The sequence below is a fragment of the Lygodium microphyllum genome, chromosome 24 (genome assembly GCF_053477565.2).
Source record: "Lygodium microphyllum isolate KBCC chromosome 24, Lygodium_microphyllum_v1.1.10, whole genome shotgun sequence".
Classification (NCBI taxonomy): domain Eukaryota; kingdom Viridiplantae; phylum Streptophyta; class Polypodiopsida; order Schizaeales; family Lygodiaceae; genus Lygodium; species Lygodium microphyllum.
In genome coordinates, this window is record NC_141158.1 from 135,337,641 (window position 1) to 135,354,966 (window position 17,326).

The 17,326-nt window shown below is 41.5% G+C and overlaps 1 protein-coding gene and 1 pseudogene across 2 annotated transcripts in view; one reads left to right on the plus strand and one right to left on the minus strand.

Annotated features, from left to right (window-relative positions):
- The window catches only part of LOC148015695 (dihydrolipoyllysine-residue acetyltransferase component 2 of pyruvate dehydrogenase complex, mitochondrial-like), a 67,134-nt gene that overhangs the window by 17,153 nt on the left and 32,655 nt on the right, over positions 1–17,326 (minus strand). For both annotated transcript variants that reach the window (XM_087665715.1, XM_087665713.1), the window contains exons 4-6: positions 12,845–12,916; positions 12,116–12,168; positions 11,935–12,009 (exon numbers count right to left, since the gene is read on the minus strand). In XM_087665715.1, the coding sequence (XP_087521841.1) occupies positions 11,935–12,009; positions 12,116–12,168; positions 12,845–12,916 (200 nt within the window). The remainder of the gene's footprint in view (positions 1–11,934; positions 12,010–12,115; positions 12,169–12,844; positions 12,917–17,326) is intronic.
- Positions 6,495–7,075, plus strand: LOC148015696 (uncharacterized; annotated as a pseudogene).

Genomic DNA, 17,326 nt, shown 5'->3' on the forward strand with positions numbered 1-17,326 from the left:
TTTTATGTCATATATGTTTGAGGACCCGTGTTGCCCTTCATTCTGAAATTGGCCTTTAGAGACCCAAAGGGCAGTAAGTAACTACTAATCTGCAAGTACTCAACCTTTTCGCAATAATTAGTGAATGAAACACACATAAGGAGAAGCTAAAGTGTTCATGCAGACAAAGAGACAGATTGCCCCCAAAAACTAGCCCCCATTGTAGTATTTCTTTAATTTACTGAAAGTGGCAACAATTCAATACAAAAAACCTGTTCTCTAGCTTGAATCAGGTGAAGCCTTTTTGTAAAACCTAATTCTTAGCCTGCAACAATCCCAAACACAAGTGATTCCTAAGTGTCTACTCTCAAAGATCATTCCAGCCCCGCCCAGTCACTCTGTCACAAGACTGTGACAACTATTACCTTTTTGTTGGTTTATTTATTACATATTTTATTTGGTTTATCTTTTTGGAAGGATCCCTCTTGAAATCTAAACGCCTGAGTTACATGGCCAGTATGTGAAATGGACAGGAATGTCCAGTGAGTCAAGACTGGACAGTTAAGGTCTAGTACAAGTCTGGAAGAGACTGATGGCACTGTAGATTGACAAGTCTGGAAGAGACTTGTGAAAGTGTATATGGACAAGTGTATTGAAGAACTAGCCTAGAAGAGACTAGTTCAAAGTGAAGATGGACAAATCTTCAAGAGATTAGTCCAGGTGGGGTCATCAGTGAAAATTCACTTTCAGTTGAGCTACATTACAAATTTAGATGTAGCCATAGTCTGCAAAGATGGTCAGAAGACTAGTGGGGATGCAATGGAAGCAACTCCTAAAATTTAGGGAGTTACTATTTTTGGACCCCAGAATCTGTTCGCGTCATTATCTTCGTTTTTGCGCGAGGATCAATCCTTTGGTCTGTGCCTAGGTCAAATTCTACACCGAGCATGGAGAATTTTAGAACGGAAGACTGGAACGAGAAATATCTTCCAGTGTTGCCACTTGGCATAAATTTGTGCACTTACCTCTTTAAAGAGGGGCTGGCGTGCAGTTTTTGGGCTGAAAGGGGCTCATTTGTGATGAACAACTGCAGATGGAGAGCTCTTGAGAGCTGGCCTACCTTGTCTATGTAGCACAGAGGGCTGAGCTTGCTCCCTATTCTCTCTCTGTCTCCCCCTGACAATATGGTTATGCTGCAAAATCAAGGGCTTTTCTTCTGATTCAGGTACAGCTGTGTGGAATATGTTGTTGTTGCATGAGGCAAGAGCCTCCTTTCTCCAGGATTAGGAGCAGTTGTTTGCTGCCCACAAGCAGGAACAGGTGAGGGTGGTAACCTCACCAAGCAAGTGTCTGAAACAGCACTAAATCAATACAGATTTTGGACTGTTCAGAGGTTATTTCAAAGCCCAATTGATGTCAGAATCAAGGGGCACTTGGCACAGATGATGCAGAACAGTACAGGGAACAATATGAGCTGAAAACAGGTTTCAGAACAGGTCTGAATCAGTAATTACAGTGGGCTGAACAGTACAGGGAACAGTATGAGTTGAAAACAGGTTTCAAAACAAGTCTGAACCAGTAATTACAGCAGGCTGAAATGGTCAATTCTGCACTCCAACCAGAAGTTTCAGACTTGGGCAGAGTTTCCCCTCCTGGTCAGCTTGTTTTGAGTCAGTAATTGTACTGTTATGCTGCCAAATTTCACCCAGAATAGGTGAAAGACAGCCATTGTAATTTCTCTCTTTTTAAAAATAGAGAAATACCGCAAGGGGCGCCTAACTTAGAGGCCAACAGGGTGTCTGCATGGCAACAGGAGCATTTTTCGGTTGTACACTACCACCCTTCCCAGTGAACAGGCCGGTTACATGGTTCCGTTGCCGGGACTTGAATCACTTTTTCCCTAAAGAGTGAGCCAGGGTTTGTTTGGGTGTAAGACACAGAATTGTGCATTATGGCTGATAGAAAGGAAGACACCAGAGAGGAAGCGTCTTCATCACAGGAGATCCCTGTTGTTCATGAGGTGGGAGAGTCTTCTAGACCTCCACAATTTGTTACTCCTCCTGTTATGATTGAGCCACAAGTTCTTACAGCTTCTTCTATGGATGAAGACATTTTCAAGACTCAGTTAGTTGGTGCCGTGAGTATGTTTACTCAAGTGATGCACAATCCAAGGATTTTGGCATTTTTGCAACCCTCCCTTCCTTTACAGCAAGTTGGGCAATCTGCAAAGATTTCGGATCCAATAGAGGTCTAGGATAAGGGTAAGCATGCTGCAGATTCAGTGGAAACACCAAGGCAGCTTGCGGAGTCAATGGAGACTCCAAGATTGGTTCCGACTGTCCAGGAACAGGTGGTGGAAACGCTAGTTACACAGGCATTGCCAATTCAGCTCGCCACTTTACAGCAGCCAAATGTTGGCATAAATGGACAGGGAAACAGTTTTCAGGCTTTACCACAGGTTTTCCCACCGACCTCTGTACATCCTGGATACTTTGGAGGTGGATCTGTATTTCAGAGTATGGCTGGTTATGCACCTGGAAACCAGTTTTATGTACCAGGAACAGTGTTTGGGGGTACACAGGGTTTTATGCCAAACCCCATGTATGGTAATATAGGCATGTAGCCTGAATTTCAGGGAGTTCAGGGCAGTTTTGGCATGCCACAGGGCACTTTTGGTATGGCTGGTTATCAAAATCAGCAAGCAAATATTGTGTCTACAAGCCCTGTAGCCAGTGGTCCGGCAACTCCTATGCCACCTGTTAGTGTTCCTATGTTACAGGCATATCCTACGGACCCTTTGATGGCTCATGAGAAGCCAAAGCCATACAAGGAAGGTGGTGCAGCTGTACAGTTTGACATCTTTCGAGGATTTGAAGATAGGACTAAGGCTCTTTCTTTCTTACAGCAGTTTGATGCCGCATTTGCAAGAGGGAACTTTACAGAGCCTTCTAAGGTTCGGAAAGTTGCTACCTTTCTTAAGGACAATGCTAGTCAGTGGTGGAGTACACTGTTGATGCAAGGACAGGCTCCTGCCACTTGGACTTATTTTAAGAAAGTATTTGCTTCTGCTTGGTTGACTAATGAATTTGAGATCGATGTTATGTCAGCTTGGCACAATTTGGATGCATCTAAATGCAAGGATCTGGAAGACTAAAAGAAGAAGTTTTGGGAGGCTTTACTTCCAGTCACTTCTTACAGGGTTGTGCCATTGACCGAGCAGATAGAGAAATATTGCTGTGGACTGCCCAAGGAATTCCGGAATTATTGTACAAAGACAAAGGTCACCACTTTGACTCAGTTAATTGAGAATGCTAGCACAGGAAATGCATTATTGTTGGGACAGTCAAGTGGTTTTGGGGGCAGCATTAAACAGGACAAACCTGAGAAATTTTCAGCAAAGAAGCCAGTTGGTAAACAGGTTTCTCAGATTTCTCAAAGCACAGGTAAATCTTGGCAATTCGAGAAGAAGCCAGCCAAGTTCTTTGGACAGCAGTCAAAGGACCAGAAGAAACCTTTTGTGCGCAAGTCTCTTGAAGAGAGAAAGGCTTTAATGGCTGAGAGGAAGTGCTTTATCTGTGAGCAGACTGGTCATATTGTGTCTAATTGTCCGGACAAGAATAAGAGATCAGCTGATGATGATAAAGAGGACAGGAAAGGAAAGAAGTCCAAACCTTCAGCAGGTTTAGTGCCAGATATGCTAGGAGACAAGCCACACTCAGATGCTAATGAGCTTTGCAGAGCTTGGGGTAAAGTTAGGAATCAACATGTACTCATTTTCTTTGATCCTGGAGCTAAGGCAAACTTTATCTCACCATAGTTGGCTTCTACTTTGGGCATCATAGCAAATGAGATGGGCTACACAGCAAAGGCAGGGTTGGCATGTCCTGGCCACTCAGAGTCTGTGACACCCATTCTTGGAAAGCTACGTCTTCATATACAGTCTTGTGTTGATGCAGAAGAATTTTATATCATGCCACTTGAAGGCTGTGATGTCTTGTTGGGAATGCCATGGATGTTCAGAAAGCATAGTGTGATGGATGCCTTTAACAAGACACTGACTTTGGAACATAGGGGAAAGACTCATGTGCTTGGTGTGAAGCTTAAAGGAGAGTCTGTACCTGTTGTATCGGCTTCTCCCATCACATCTGTAATAAAGAATCATCTTTCTGCGTACTTGATTTTTGCACGTGATGTCAAGGATAATGATAAGTCAAATCTCTCTATGTCAAATAGAGACAGGTCTGCTTTCTTGTCTCAATTCAGTGATTGTTTTTCTGACTCATTACCATCACAGTTGCCACCAAAGAGGTCTGAGGATCATGCAATAGATTTGGTGCCAGGCAGTAGCCCAACAAATAGACCTCCGTATAGGGTTAGTGCAGCCCAACAGAAAGAGATATTGAGCCAGGTGAATGAGCTGTTAGAGAAAGGGCTGATTCAGCCAAGTTCGTCTCCCTTTTGCTCATCAGTGCTCTTAGTGCAAAAGAAGAATGGCTCTTGGCGCATGTGCATAGATTATCGAGCGTTGAACAAGAGTACCATCAAGAACAGGTTCCCCATTCCAAGAATTGACGACATCCTTGACCGTTTGGAAGGAGCGTCAATTTTCAGCAAGATAGATTTGAAGAGTGGATACCATCAGATCAGGATTAAGCAAGAGGATATGCATAAGACTGCATTTAGGACCACGTTTGGTCTCTATGAGTTCTTGGTAATGCCATTTGGACTTACTAATGCTCCTGCTACGTTTAATCGAATGATGGACAGGATTTTTCGTCCATACAGGCAGTTTGTTGGTGCATTCTTTGATGACATGATTGTCTTTTCAAAGAATGAATAGGAACATAGAGAACAATTGAAAGCAGTCTTTGATGAGCTTCGCAGTAATAGGTTGCTTATCAATGGCAAGAAGAGTGAGTTCTTCTTGAAAGAAATCCAGTTTCTGGGGTACATAGTGTCAAAGGATGGTGTCCGAATGGATCCTGCTAAGGTTGAAGCAATTAAAACATGGCCAGATTTGAAGATTGTCCATGATGTTAGAAGCTTCTTGGGTTTGTGTTCTTACTACAGGAGGTTCATTCGCAATTTTGCAGAGATTGCTTCACCTTTATATGCTTTACAGAAGAAAGGAATCCCTTTCCAGTGGACACAGAAAGAGATTTCAGCTTTTAATCTTCTTAAAGAAAAGATGACTTCTAGTCCAGTGATCATTCTGCCAGATCTTAGGAAGTCATTTGTTGTCCAGTGTGATGCCTGTGGCAATAGCATTGGTGCAGTGTTAATGCAAGATGGCCGGGTAGTAGCCTATGAAAGCAGAATCTTTGCGAGGGCCAGAGAAGACTATGCATGTCTATGAGAAAGAATTGCTGGCTGTGATTCATGCGCTTTCTTGTTGGAAACACTACTTACTTGGGGCAGATTTTGTCGTCCAGACAGATCATCAGACATTGCGTTATTTCTTAACTCAGACTAAGCTGTCAGAAAAGCATATGCGTTGGGCAAACTTTTTGTCAATGTTCCATTTTCAGATTGTGCATGTGGAAGGCAAAAAGAATGTTGTGGCTGATGCTTTGTCAAGGAAGCCACAAATTTCAGCTGTGTCAATTCCTTATCATCATGAGCTTGATGATATGAAGGAACAGTATGCTAATGATGAAAATTTTGCAAGGATCTTTGATCAGCTTGTCAATGGACAACATCATGAGGATTATCTTCTCAAGGATAATTTCATGTTGATGCATGGTAGACTATGTGTGACTATGCCATTGAGACGGAAAGTTATGACAGAGAGTCATTCTCCACCGTATGCAGGGCATCGTGGTATTGATGCAACAGTCAAAGCAGTAGAGACATTCTTTTATTGGCCTACTTTGAGAAGAGACGTGGATGCTTTTATGCGGCAATGTTTGATTTGCCAGAAGGTCAAGTTTGACAGGCAAAAAGCACCAGGGCTTTTACGGCCATTGTCTATTCTAGATAAACCATGGAAAAGCATAGCTATGGATTTTATCTTTGATCTTCCAAGGACACAGACAGGAAATGATTGGATATGGACTATTATTTGCAGGTTTAGCAAACAGGCTCATTTCATTCCTGTCAGGAAGAAGATAAAACCAGATCAGATGGCACGTTTGTTTATGTGCAATGCCTTCAAGTATCATGGTATGCCGCAGTCTATTGTCAGTGATCGTGATCCACGGATGACAAGTCTATTCTGGAGAGGCATATTTGAGAATATGGGCACAACGCTTAAGTTCTCATCGTCATTTCATCCACAGACTGATGGACAATCAGAAGAGGCAAATTCTACTGTCTTGGATTTGCTTAAGTGCTATGTGTCAGAACACAAGTCAAAGTGGGAGCAGTATTTGCCTTTGGTCGAGTATGCATACAATAATATTGTGCATTCGTCAACAGGCAAAGCCCCTTTTGAAATTGTTGAAGGTGATAAAAAGGTTCCTCCCATTTTGCATACAAAGGATAAGATCTTTCAGGCAGATCAGTATGTGCAGAGTATGGGTGAAATGTGTCAGAAAGTTAAGCATGCCCTTGAAAGGACTCAGGCAAAACAAAAGAAAGCTGTCGATCATCACCGTCGTGAATTGTTGTTTTCACTTGGTGATTGGGTACTGTTGCGGTTTGAAAAGGCACGCTTAAAGAAGCGGAAAGGCAAGGAAAGTCTTTTCACTAAGCTTAGTATGCGATACTATGGGCCTTTTCAAGTAACATAGAAGATTAGTGATGTCAGCTATAGGCTGAAATTGCCTGACAATTGGAAGATTCATAATGCTTTTCATGTAAGTCTTCTTAGACCTATGTGGGTGATGTGCCAGAAGATATGCCAGCTGAGGAACAGCCCGAAGTCGAGGAACTTGATGAAATTCTTGTTCCAGAACAGGTATTGGCACACAAAGAAAGGAAAGTGAAAGGCAAAGTTGCTAGAAGGTATTTGGTTAAGTTCAAGAATTATCCAGCTATAGATGCTAAGTGGATGGACAAAGGTGAACTTACAGAGTCACCTAATGTGTTGGAACTTTACCTTGAAGCATTTCGCTTGCAACCTACCTTGACCCCTTGTATCTCTAAGCTGAAATAGATTGTCAAAGTGACAATTGCTCAAGAAATGAATTATGTACAGAAATAGATTTTGTACAGGTTAACACTTATTGTGTCCATATGGTTTTCTCAGTGCTATAGAAGTAAGTATTGCTTGCAAGAATACAGTTTTTACTTCTATTGAATTGAATACATGTTGTAACAATGGTTACTCGATCGGGCATGTATTTTGTGAATTGACTCGGTGGGGATATCATTTTGATGTACCGGCCACTAGATCTCTAGTCAGGGTGATGTGGAGTCATCAAATGAGAATCTGCCACTATGGGGATATCATGTGGTGTACCGGCCACTATATCTAGAAACAATGATGTGGAGTCACATGATGATAGTCTGTCATGTTTCACAGTTAGAACATACATGTGTTAACAGTGTGTTCAGTTCACAATGTTGACTGATAGCATGTATGTGTTGTACATGTGCTGCCAAGTGTACATTCACTGGGTTAGCTGGAAGCACCTTTTTGTTGATTTATTTATTACATATTTTATTTGGTTTTTCTTTTTGGAAGGATCCCTCTTGAAATCTAAACGCCTGAGTTGCATGGCCAGTATGTGAAACGGACAGGAATGTCCAGTGAGTCAAGATTGGACAGTTAAGGTCTAGTACAAGTCTGGAAGAGACTGATGGCACTGTAGATTGACAAGTCTGGAAGAGACTTGTGAAAGTGTATATGGACAAGTGTGTTGAAGAACTAGCCTGGAAGAGACTAGTTCAAAGTGAAGATGGACAAATCTTCAAGAGATTAGTCCATGTGGGGTCATCAGTGAAAATTCACTTTCAGTTGAGCTACATTACAAATTTAGATGTAGCCATAGTCTGCAAAGATGGTCAGAAGACTAGTGGGGATGCAATGGAAGCAACTCCTAAAATTTAGGGAGTTACTATTTTTGGACCCTAGAATCTGTTCGCGTCATTATCTTCGTTTTTGCACAAGGATCAATCCTCTGGTCTGTGTCAAGGTCAAAGTCTGCACCAAGCATGGAGAATTTTAGACCGGAAGGCTGGAACGAGAAATATCTTCCAGTGCTGCTACTTGGCACAAATTTGTGCACTTACCTCTTTAAAGAAGGGCTGGCGTGCAGTTTTTGGGCTGAAAGGGGCTCATTTGTGATGAACAGCTCTGCAGATGGAGAGCTTTTGAGAGCTGGCCTACCTTGTCTATGTAGCACAAAGGGCTGAGCTTGCTCCCTATTCTCTCTCTCTCTTCCCCTGACAGTATGGTTATGCTGCAGAATCAAGGGCTTTTCTTCTGATTCAGGTACAGCTGTGTGGAATATGCTGTTGTTGCATGAGGCAAGAGCCTTCTTTCTCCAGGAATAGGAGCAATTGTTTGCTGCCCACAAGCAGGAACAGGTGAGGGTGGTAACCTCACCAAGCAAGTGTCTGAAACAGCACTAAATCAATACAGATTTTGGACTGTTCAGAGGTTATTTCAAAGCCCAATTGATGTCAGAATCAAGGGGCACTTGGCACAGATGATGCAGAACAGTACAGGGAACAATATGAGCTGAAAACAGGTTTCAGAACAAGTCTGAATCAGTAATTACAGTGGGCTGAACAGTACAGGGAACAGTATGAGTTGAAAACAGGTTTCAAAACAGGTCTGAACCAGTAATTACAGCAGGCTGAAATGGTCAATTCTGCACTCCAACCAGAAGTTTCAGACTTGGGCAGAGTTTCCCCTCCTGGTCAGCTTGTTTTGAGTCAGTAATTGTACTGTTATGCTGCCAAATTTCACCCAGAATAGGTGAAAGACAGCCCATTGTAATTTCTCTCTTTTTAAAAATAAAGAAATACCGCAAGGGGCGCCTAACTTAAGGGCCAACAGGGTGTCTGTGTGGCAACAGGAGCATTCTAGCTTTCTGTTTTTCTTCTTCATTCTGTGTCTTTAAGTTCAGGTAATGTGGGCGACTGTTAATTGGGTGAAAGCATTTATATATTTTGGTTGTACAGTACCGCCCTTCCCAGTGAACAGGCCGGTTACACACTCTACCACAAGATGCTCTCACCAACCGTGACATTCAAGCATCAAACAAGATCAGAAGCATCAATGTCTTTATAAGCCATGAAAAAGTATGAACATGCGGTCCAAGACAGCTGCTAACAGAAATTCCCGTGCCTTTTGTGGAGAGTGTTGTAGAAAGCTTGCACACAAACCTAGGCTACAAATTTATATGCTGCTCAAATATGCCAAAATTGTTCCTATACAACAAAATGTTCTCCAACCTTGAACCACACCTATAAAATGGAGATCACAACATATCTTCACAAGACACCAGCAAGAAAGAGAGAGACGAGTTGTCTGCAATGAGAGAATCAGTCTTTCCTTGCATGCATGCAACACATACAGATAGAATTCTCCCTACAATTCTGTTTACACAGCCTTGACTGCTCCCGTAGCTGCCCCACTTGCTCCCATCCATGCTACAACTCTTTTGTTGCTGCTATGACCTGCCAAACAGGTGCCACAACTGATCAGAAACTCAGCTCAACTTTCCCAGCTTTTTCCATGTTTTTCTTTTCAAGAAGAACATGAAATTTAATTATCTACTAGGGCCCAAACTTTAACCATCCTACCCGAATTTAATATACAAATGAAACTTCTGACACTAAGGGTCAGATTATTAAATGTGAACTTAAAACTTGCACATTGAATAATTAATTGATATTTAGCTCTTTCTCAATGAACCTTTTGCCATCGATGGGCCTGCCCATGTCCTACACAACTCATGTGACATCCAACATGTCCAAAAAGCTAGGGAATATTCACACATAAAATTTATTGCCTTACTTTTTCCTATAACTTGTAAATTCAAGCCTTAAAAAATGCACGTCCTCATGACATCCCCCCCCCCCTTGAAAAATGGCAATGACCTACATTGCATCCAAGTATGATAAAAAGGCACCCATAAAACTCAAATATAAGTGATAAAATGAACCAAGCAACATAGACATATGCTGCATTGATAAAAACTATGCCACCATACATTCCAAAATAATTGTTTGTTGTACCATGTTCAAAGCCATGGATAACAACCATGACTTTGAACATGGTGCATTCACAAAAACTATGCCACCATACATTCCAAAGTAATTGTTTGTTGTACCATGTTCAAAGCCATGGACAACAACCATGCATACCCACAAACATCTCATGGTGACCAGTATATTGACTGTAGGAGTCCCTAGGCAAACACACCGTTAGCAAACACTACCTCATGTGAGACATGCAAGATCACCAAGTGAACTCTAGATATCTAAGTCTATCTATACTAAGGTAGTGGAGCTGCTACCCCTTCTTGAGCATCAAGCAATGCAATGCTGCAGACCTGAGCTTTGGTGAGGCTAAAGGGGCCTTGATCAAAGTCAACTCAAGTTACTCTGATATAAATCTAGTGATACCCATTCTTATTTGTCTAGAATAACATTAATGTGGGAAATCAATCTTTGATAATTATCTTGTTCAATGCAAAACAGTCTATACACGTTCACCGTGACCCATCCTTCTTCTGAACTAAAAGCACGGGTGAACTATTAAGTGGATGAATTACACTGGATTGATCCCTTTTCTAGCAAAATCTTCACCTAACATCTCGGCAGCTGCACTGACTCCATAGGGTGGCTTGTTCAGTGGCCTATTGTCTGGCACTAGATCCATAGCCTAATCTTCATGCCTTTCACATGGAAGTTCCCTTGCCAAAGACACAGAAAAACAATCCTTATAGTCTCTAAGAAAATCTAGTTGCTCTTAATCCAACTTAGTCTCAATCATCAAACTTAGCATCCTTTTCCAAAACTAAATGCACAGAAAGATGATTTTTGATTACTATGAAAATAGCATAAGCAAACATAACAAGAATCGACTTGCCCATCCAAAACATGAGTCTCTCTTCTATCCAACAAAGTAATCTCCCAATTATAAATATCCACTGAAGCACAAATCCTATGATACCCAAGCATACCCAACAACACATCATAGTCCTCAAGTGGCACAATGCAAAACTCTTTGGTGTCAACATAGCTCTGGACATGCAAAGAGAGCTTTCTACAGGCATAGCATGCCTAGGACAAGTCAAAGCTGCCCCATTCATTGGCCATATCTCATGTGCACAGATTGCCAACTCTAGCTAAATAAATTTGCAAGAGAAAATCAATAAAATTTTATCTCTTATTCAGCCATTATCTGCTCAAAAGAGACCAAGTTTATTCCAATCACAGCCCATCAATGTATCTATTTCCACTCTCCTCCTTAACCCCTCACCCTTCCCCCAACCAAAAAAACAAGAGAAAAAAAATCCCCAACCCCAATATATGTCATACCATGTGTCTACACAACAGAGCGGTCGACCTAGAAGCCCAAGTTACCCCCTTTAAAGGTTTATTTGGCACCAATTACATAAATTTCTAGTCATTTTGGCATTTTAACTGTTAGGTGGGATTATGGGGGTGCGCATGTGCTGTTTTAATGAGTCTTATTTGCATTTTTTAAAACAAAAAATCCATCTTCTTCTTTCAGGCAGTTTTATTTCCTATGAATTTAGTAGTTTGAGATTTACAACTAAACTTGTCCTTGAAAGGCAATACAATGTAACATAGAATTACGCATGCCCTGGATAAATATCTTCAGGGTCCTATGAAATTGGTCTTATTCTATGCTCACCAAGATTTTTATGAGCTCCATAGCAAAGTCAAAGCAAGTTAAAGAGGCAAAGCTTGGCACAAGTGTCAACAAGCACTCATCATTTATCCTAGCTTTTGTAAGAATATGGATGCAAAATACAGAGATGATAACCAACAACAAAGGCAATGCACAAGGAGACAACTAGATTGGCGTACAGTTTCAATTTCACATAGCACATCTCCTGGAGCAACTTGATCGCCCTCCTTTTTGTGCCATTTGGCAATATTCCCCTGTAAAGAAACATACAAATTTGACTCTCCAAAGGCACAGACTTTGTAGGCCAAGATGATATTGTAGATAATAACAAGAAGGAAACAGTCAATTTTTGCAGCTCACCTGTGTCATGGTAGGTGACAATGAAGGCATACCAATTTCTTGATGCTGAATTGCTGCATTAAAACAAACACCCTTGCACAATAGTACAACCACTACAATCTTCTCATTGAACTACTCCACGCTGCCAATATGCTAGATACCCACAAGACAATAAAGATAATGAAAACTAATAACTGCTGAAAATATACTGTCAAACAAGATATGCCTTTTCACATTTGACAATCCTCTCTAGACTTCTTTTTATATCCTCCAGAATAACGTTTCAAAGGGAAGAAAAAAAAAATCCAACTCTAATAATTTGCTGCTTCACAAATAATAAAGAAACACATAAAACCAAAGGCCAAGATAGCAAGCCTAAAAGTGTGAAACCAATGCCCACCCTTTCTTGATCTTAGATGAAAGCATCTCGCAAGATCAGCTCCAAAACAGTTAGCCTATAAATGCTTTGCTTTATGCAGTCTTTCCGCAAATTCATATTTTAGCACTGTTTCTGACATTATCAATTAAGCAGTATGCACATAATAACCAGTTTTTTAACTAATGTGAATAAGCTAATTTTTCCTACAAGTATTTTGCAGCTTTTTAAAGTCAAGATAACATTTTATCAAATCAGATGGCACAGTTGACTAGAGCAGTTGTTGCCAGTTACATCATAACCACCAAGAAATAGCTCATCTGCCCGTGAAATTTTTTGTAGGTAACAAAGACTCCAAGGAAATAGCAAAATACCTGGGGTAGAGGATATAAATCGTAGACTGTTCTGAAGGCCATAAGGACGCAATAACTCTGTGACCTGTCGACCTGTTTGCAAACATGGAAGTTAACCAACAACATTCGTGTATCAAGCAGCACACAGCACGAGTAAACTACGACTTTTGGAAGTTGCAATCAGCATCAGTTTGAATATTCTTAACAGCAGAGAGATCAATTCAATGACACTCAAATAAAAGGAGAAACTAAGTCTACAGCACACTACAAACCCAAGAATGAATCTAGGGAGGCTCTAATTCCACCAGCCATTCGATTTCAAATTCCAAATCCCCAAAGATACTAGCAAACTTGTTAACACTGTTGGACACAATTCATTGAGGCAAGCCATGTAACTTGAAGGCATCCTCGATTAGCAAACAAATACTCGTTGAGCATCTATATGTGAGTTATAAGGATCAAGTGAACCTGCTTGCCTGACCTGTCCACAATTGTGGAGATAAAATTATGTTGGGTGTGCCTACTCTTGGGCATACTCTAGGCAAGCCCACCACACATGAATCCCAAGAGAGGTCCTCTCAAGTTAGCTCTAGAAGCAAGAGCAAAATCTGGCTCCTGCCAGCTTGCAAGTATCAACTCAGAAGTCCAGCATGCAGAACAATGCTTCATATACTTGTGGATATCCTACTTCATCCAAGGCCAAAAGTTTAAAGAAATATTCGTCTACAAATAGTCAGGGTTAGGGCAACTCAAAGACAATGAACATTGAAGAAGATAATGAAAGAATAAATGTTGAATATATACGATGCTCAATGCCGTAAACACACTATGCCAAGGTAAGATACTGACCCCCAAACTCCCATTTCTCTAGGACCGAGGCAGAGAAGATGAGCTGGAGAGTGTGTTGTGCTTAACGGATCCCAAAACGTAGCAGACAATCCCTGGATATGTATAGGGATATGTATAGCAGCGGCAAACACAGCAGTATGGAGCTGGATCAGTGTCAAACTGGCAGCAAACCGTGGAATTCTATCAGGAAAGGAGTGAACGATAGCTGTAGACCAAAACGCTACAGTAGATGATGACATGGTGGGCTGTACGACAGGGAAAACTAGCAAACGCAGCAGTTAATGATTATGTCAGCAGTAGACAACTGCTTGTGGATGTAAACCACAGGCGGATGAAGCTTCTGCAGCAGTGAATGCAGCCAGACAGGGTGTTGAACAGAGTGAACAGGATGGAGAAGGTGGACAGCAGTAAGCCAGCACGTAGATGCAGGTTGATCAGCAGTTGCCAGCAGTAGAAGGGCTCGATGTAGGTGCCAGCCGGTAGACTGCAGCTTGAACTGAGATATCCTCTAGATGTGGGGGTGTGGACAGAAAAGACAAGGTGCCAACAATCTACAAAACAAGACGGGCTGAGTGGTGGGTAACCTGTCTATTTATAGGTGGATGGGTCCTCCCAAATTAGGGTTTGGCTTATGGGACACAAACACTCTCTAGGATCGTGTTTCTTTTTGAGTTTTGGGACTGTAATTAAGAGCTAATTAATTAGTAATGCATCTTTTAGCTCAATGCGCCCTCTCAAGCCCAAACTGGAGCTAGGAACTGTCAAGATAGCTCAAGCCCAATTTTCATTTCACCCCAAGGTGTCCCACCCCAAAGCAAACATGCATTGGGCAAAGGATGCTCGTCAACTGCCCAATAACCTACCAAGACTATATAGGTAATGGTTATCTTACCAAGGAAGCCCCAATGATCACCCCAAAGATGCCAAGGCATCAAACAAAGGACACTCATCCACTACCCATTTGCCTACCAACATCTGCAAAGGCAAATGGAACCACATTGAACTTTTTTTCCTCCTTTTTTCGGGGGATGAATGTTTTGAATAACAGTTTTCATCCTATTAAGTAATACGTCTCCCTAGGGAGAATAAAAGGGATGGTGAAATCCAACACCACACAAAACAAACAAGCTATCCGGACCACCGATGGGTGTCGATGATGAGGAAAATATGGGGGGATATATGGTAATGCAAGCAAAGAGACTACCCTAGGAGACTACCTAGGAACTGTTGCGAATATGGTGGATCGAGAGCCGACCACTCTTTGACCAAGAAGGGATAAATGTGCATAGATTCATGTTTACAAAAATAGAATACGGATGCATGGGGAAATGCAAAGAGCAATGCAAGATGTCATGCTCATGAAAAATCCTATGCAATAGTGCCACTTGGACACTGGCCTTATAGGGGAATTATTCACTTTCCCAAGAGCCCTTTTACAATCATAGTCATCTTGATGATGTGGATAATGATACAATATACAAAAAGAATAATGTCAATGAAGCAAACTATAAACAAAATCTTGTCACCACCAAGAGAATAAGACTGCCCCTTCTCAAGGTGCAAGGGTAAGCCAAAGGGAATCCCATCTCTCCATCAATCTAAAGTAGAAGGGGAGGGAATACCCGTGCTGACCCGTCATAGCAAGTTCTGAAGAATCACTCTGTTGACCAACTTGGTCAAGATGTCTGTAAAGTTTTCTAATGATGGCACAAACTCTAGGCAGATGGTATCTAGCTCAACCTGCTCTCTAGCGAAGTGATAATTTATGCCAATGTACCTTGTCCACGAACTAATAATGGGGTTACCAACTAGTGTGATGGCACTCTTGTTATTGCAAAAGATGATGGTTAATGTCGCACATGGGAAATGAAGTGCCGCAAGCAAGCTCCTCAAGTACACAATGTTTGCGATGCCATTGAAGAGTATCCAATACTCTGCCTCAACAGTTGAAGCAACCATTGTCTCTTGCTAATAGCTTGACCATGAAATGGCAAGCGTGCCCAAAGAGTGGATGTAACCGCCATGGGAGCACCAAGTGTCAAGATCTTCTATCCATTCGGAATTAGTATAACCCTACAAATCCAAACCATTATCATGAGTCCACAAGAATAGATACACCAAACATATCTCAACACACTCAAACAAGCAATCCAACGTGACATTTTAGGTGCATTGAATTCTAACCAAGAAAAGATATTGAGTAATTTCCTATGATAGATCCGTATGTGTGCTCACCAAAGGACCAACCATGGGAATCTTTAGCTAGTTTGACAATTGGATCTAGAGGTGTAGCCACATGCCATATCTGATTAGTGCAAAATTGTTCAAATAGCTAGTATATAGTTTTGCTAAAACATAAAAATGGAATCCCTAGATCTAACTACCTCTATCCCCAAAAAATAGGATATCTCAATCATCTCAAATGTAGAACTAACCTGGGCCTTTATATTTGCAATAGTAGCACAATCTGAGCATGTAATAAGTAAATCATCAATGTACAATAAGATACAGTTGAGCCCCTCTAAAGTGAGTTTGACGTACAAATTCAGGTCATGAGAGGTAGATTGGAAGCCGTGAGTCCGAAGCAACTCGTCCATTCTATGAAACCATGTTCCGGATACTTACTTCAACTCATAAACTCATAAAGAACTTTCCGCAACCAAAAGACCTTATCCTTAACGGTCTGCAAGAGAATCCACGAGGCTACTCCAAATAGACTTCCTCCTCCAAATAACCATTCAAAATGGTGCTTTTGATGTCTATCTAATAGATCAAACAACCATAGTGAGTAGCTAGTGCAAAAAACAAGCAAAATGGTGTTGACCTTGCTGTGGATGAAAATCTTGCACTACAAGGCGAGCCTTGTATTTATCCAAAGTTTCATCAATTTTCATTTAAGTCCTAAAGATCTACTTAGTCCCAATGACCTTCTTGTGGCCTGGACAATCCATCAAGATCCAAGTTTCATTCCAGCCAATGCTTTCAAGCTCCTTTTCCATGTCGCATGTCACTCCGAATGCTTTAGAGCCTCTCGCAAACTCTCCAACTCAAAATGAGTTACCGTAAAGACAAACACAAATGAGTTGGTAGGTGCAAGCCGAGCAGATCTTCTTGGGTCCTCTAGGATGGAATCCAATGAAAGGACCCCTGAATCCTGCATGGTTTACCAATACCAACAAGGTAACAAGTCTCTAGGAGAAGGCCCAGGTGCGGAAGACTCAACAAGTGTGCTAGGCGTAGGTAGTTGTTAGAAATTTATTCATCCGCTTGATAGGCATTGGCACTTTATTGTTGTACAATTAGTAATCTCGGGCACAGTTACGCATTTCCTATTTTGAGGTCGAACAGCTCTATACAGTCTACAGGCCATTTCCAGCATTTTCTGAATAGTCGGGCAGGCTAGACAAGTTATGTAGGGCGCCACATGGCAGCCAAATTTATAGCACAAAATTTTATGCATACTTTTATTCAGAAATTTCTTTTTGGGCAGCAATCAACCATTTTTTACTGGCTGATCTGATTACTTTGTGTGTGTTTTTTGGGCCTATATATAGGCAGCCTGCCCTAGTCATCATTCACTTGGTCTTTTAGGTGAGAGAGAGATCAGCTCGTGGAGATACATTCGACAATCCATGGGCAGTTGAAACAGGTTTG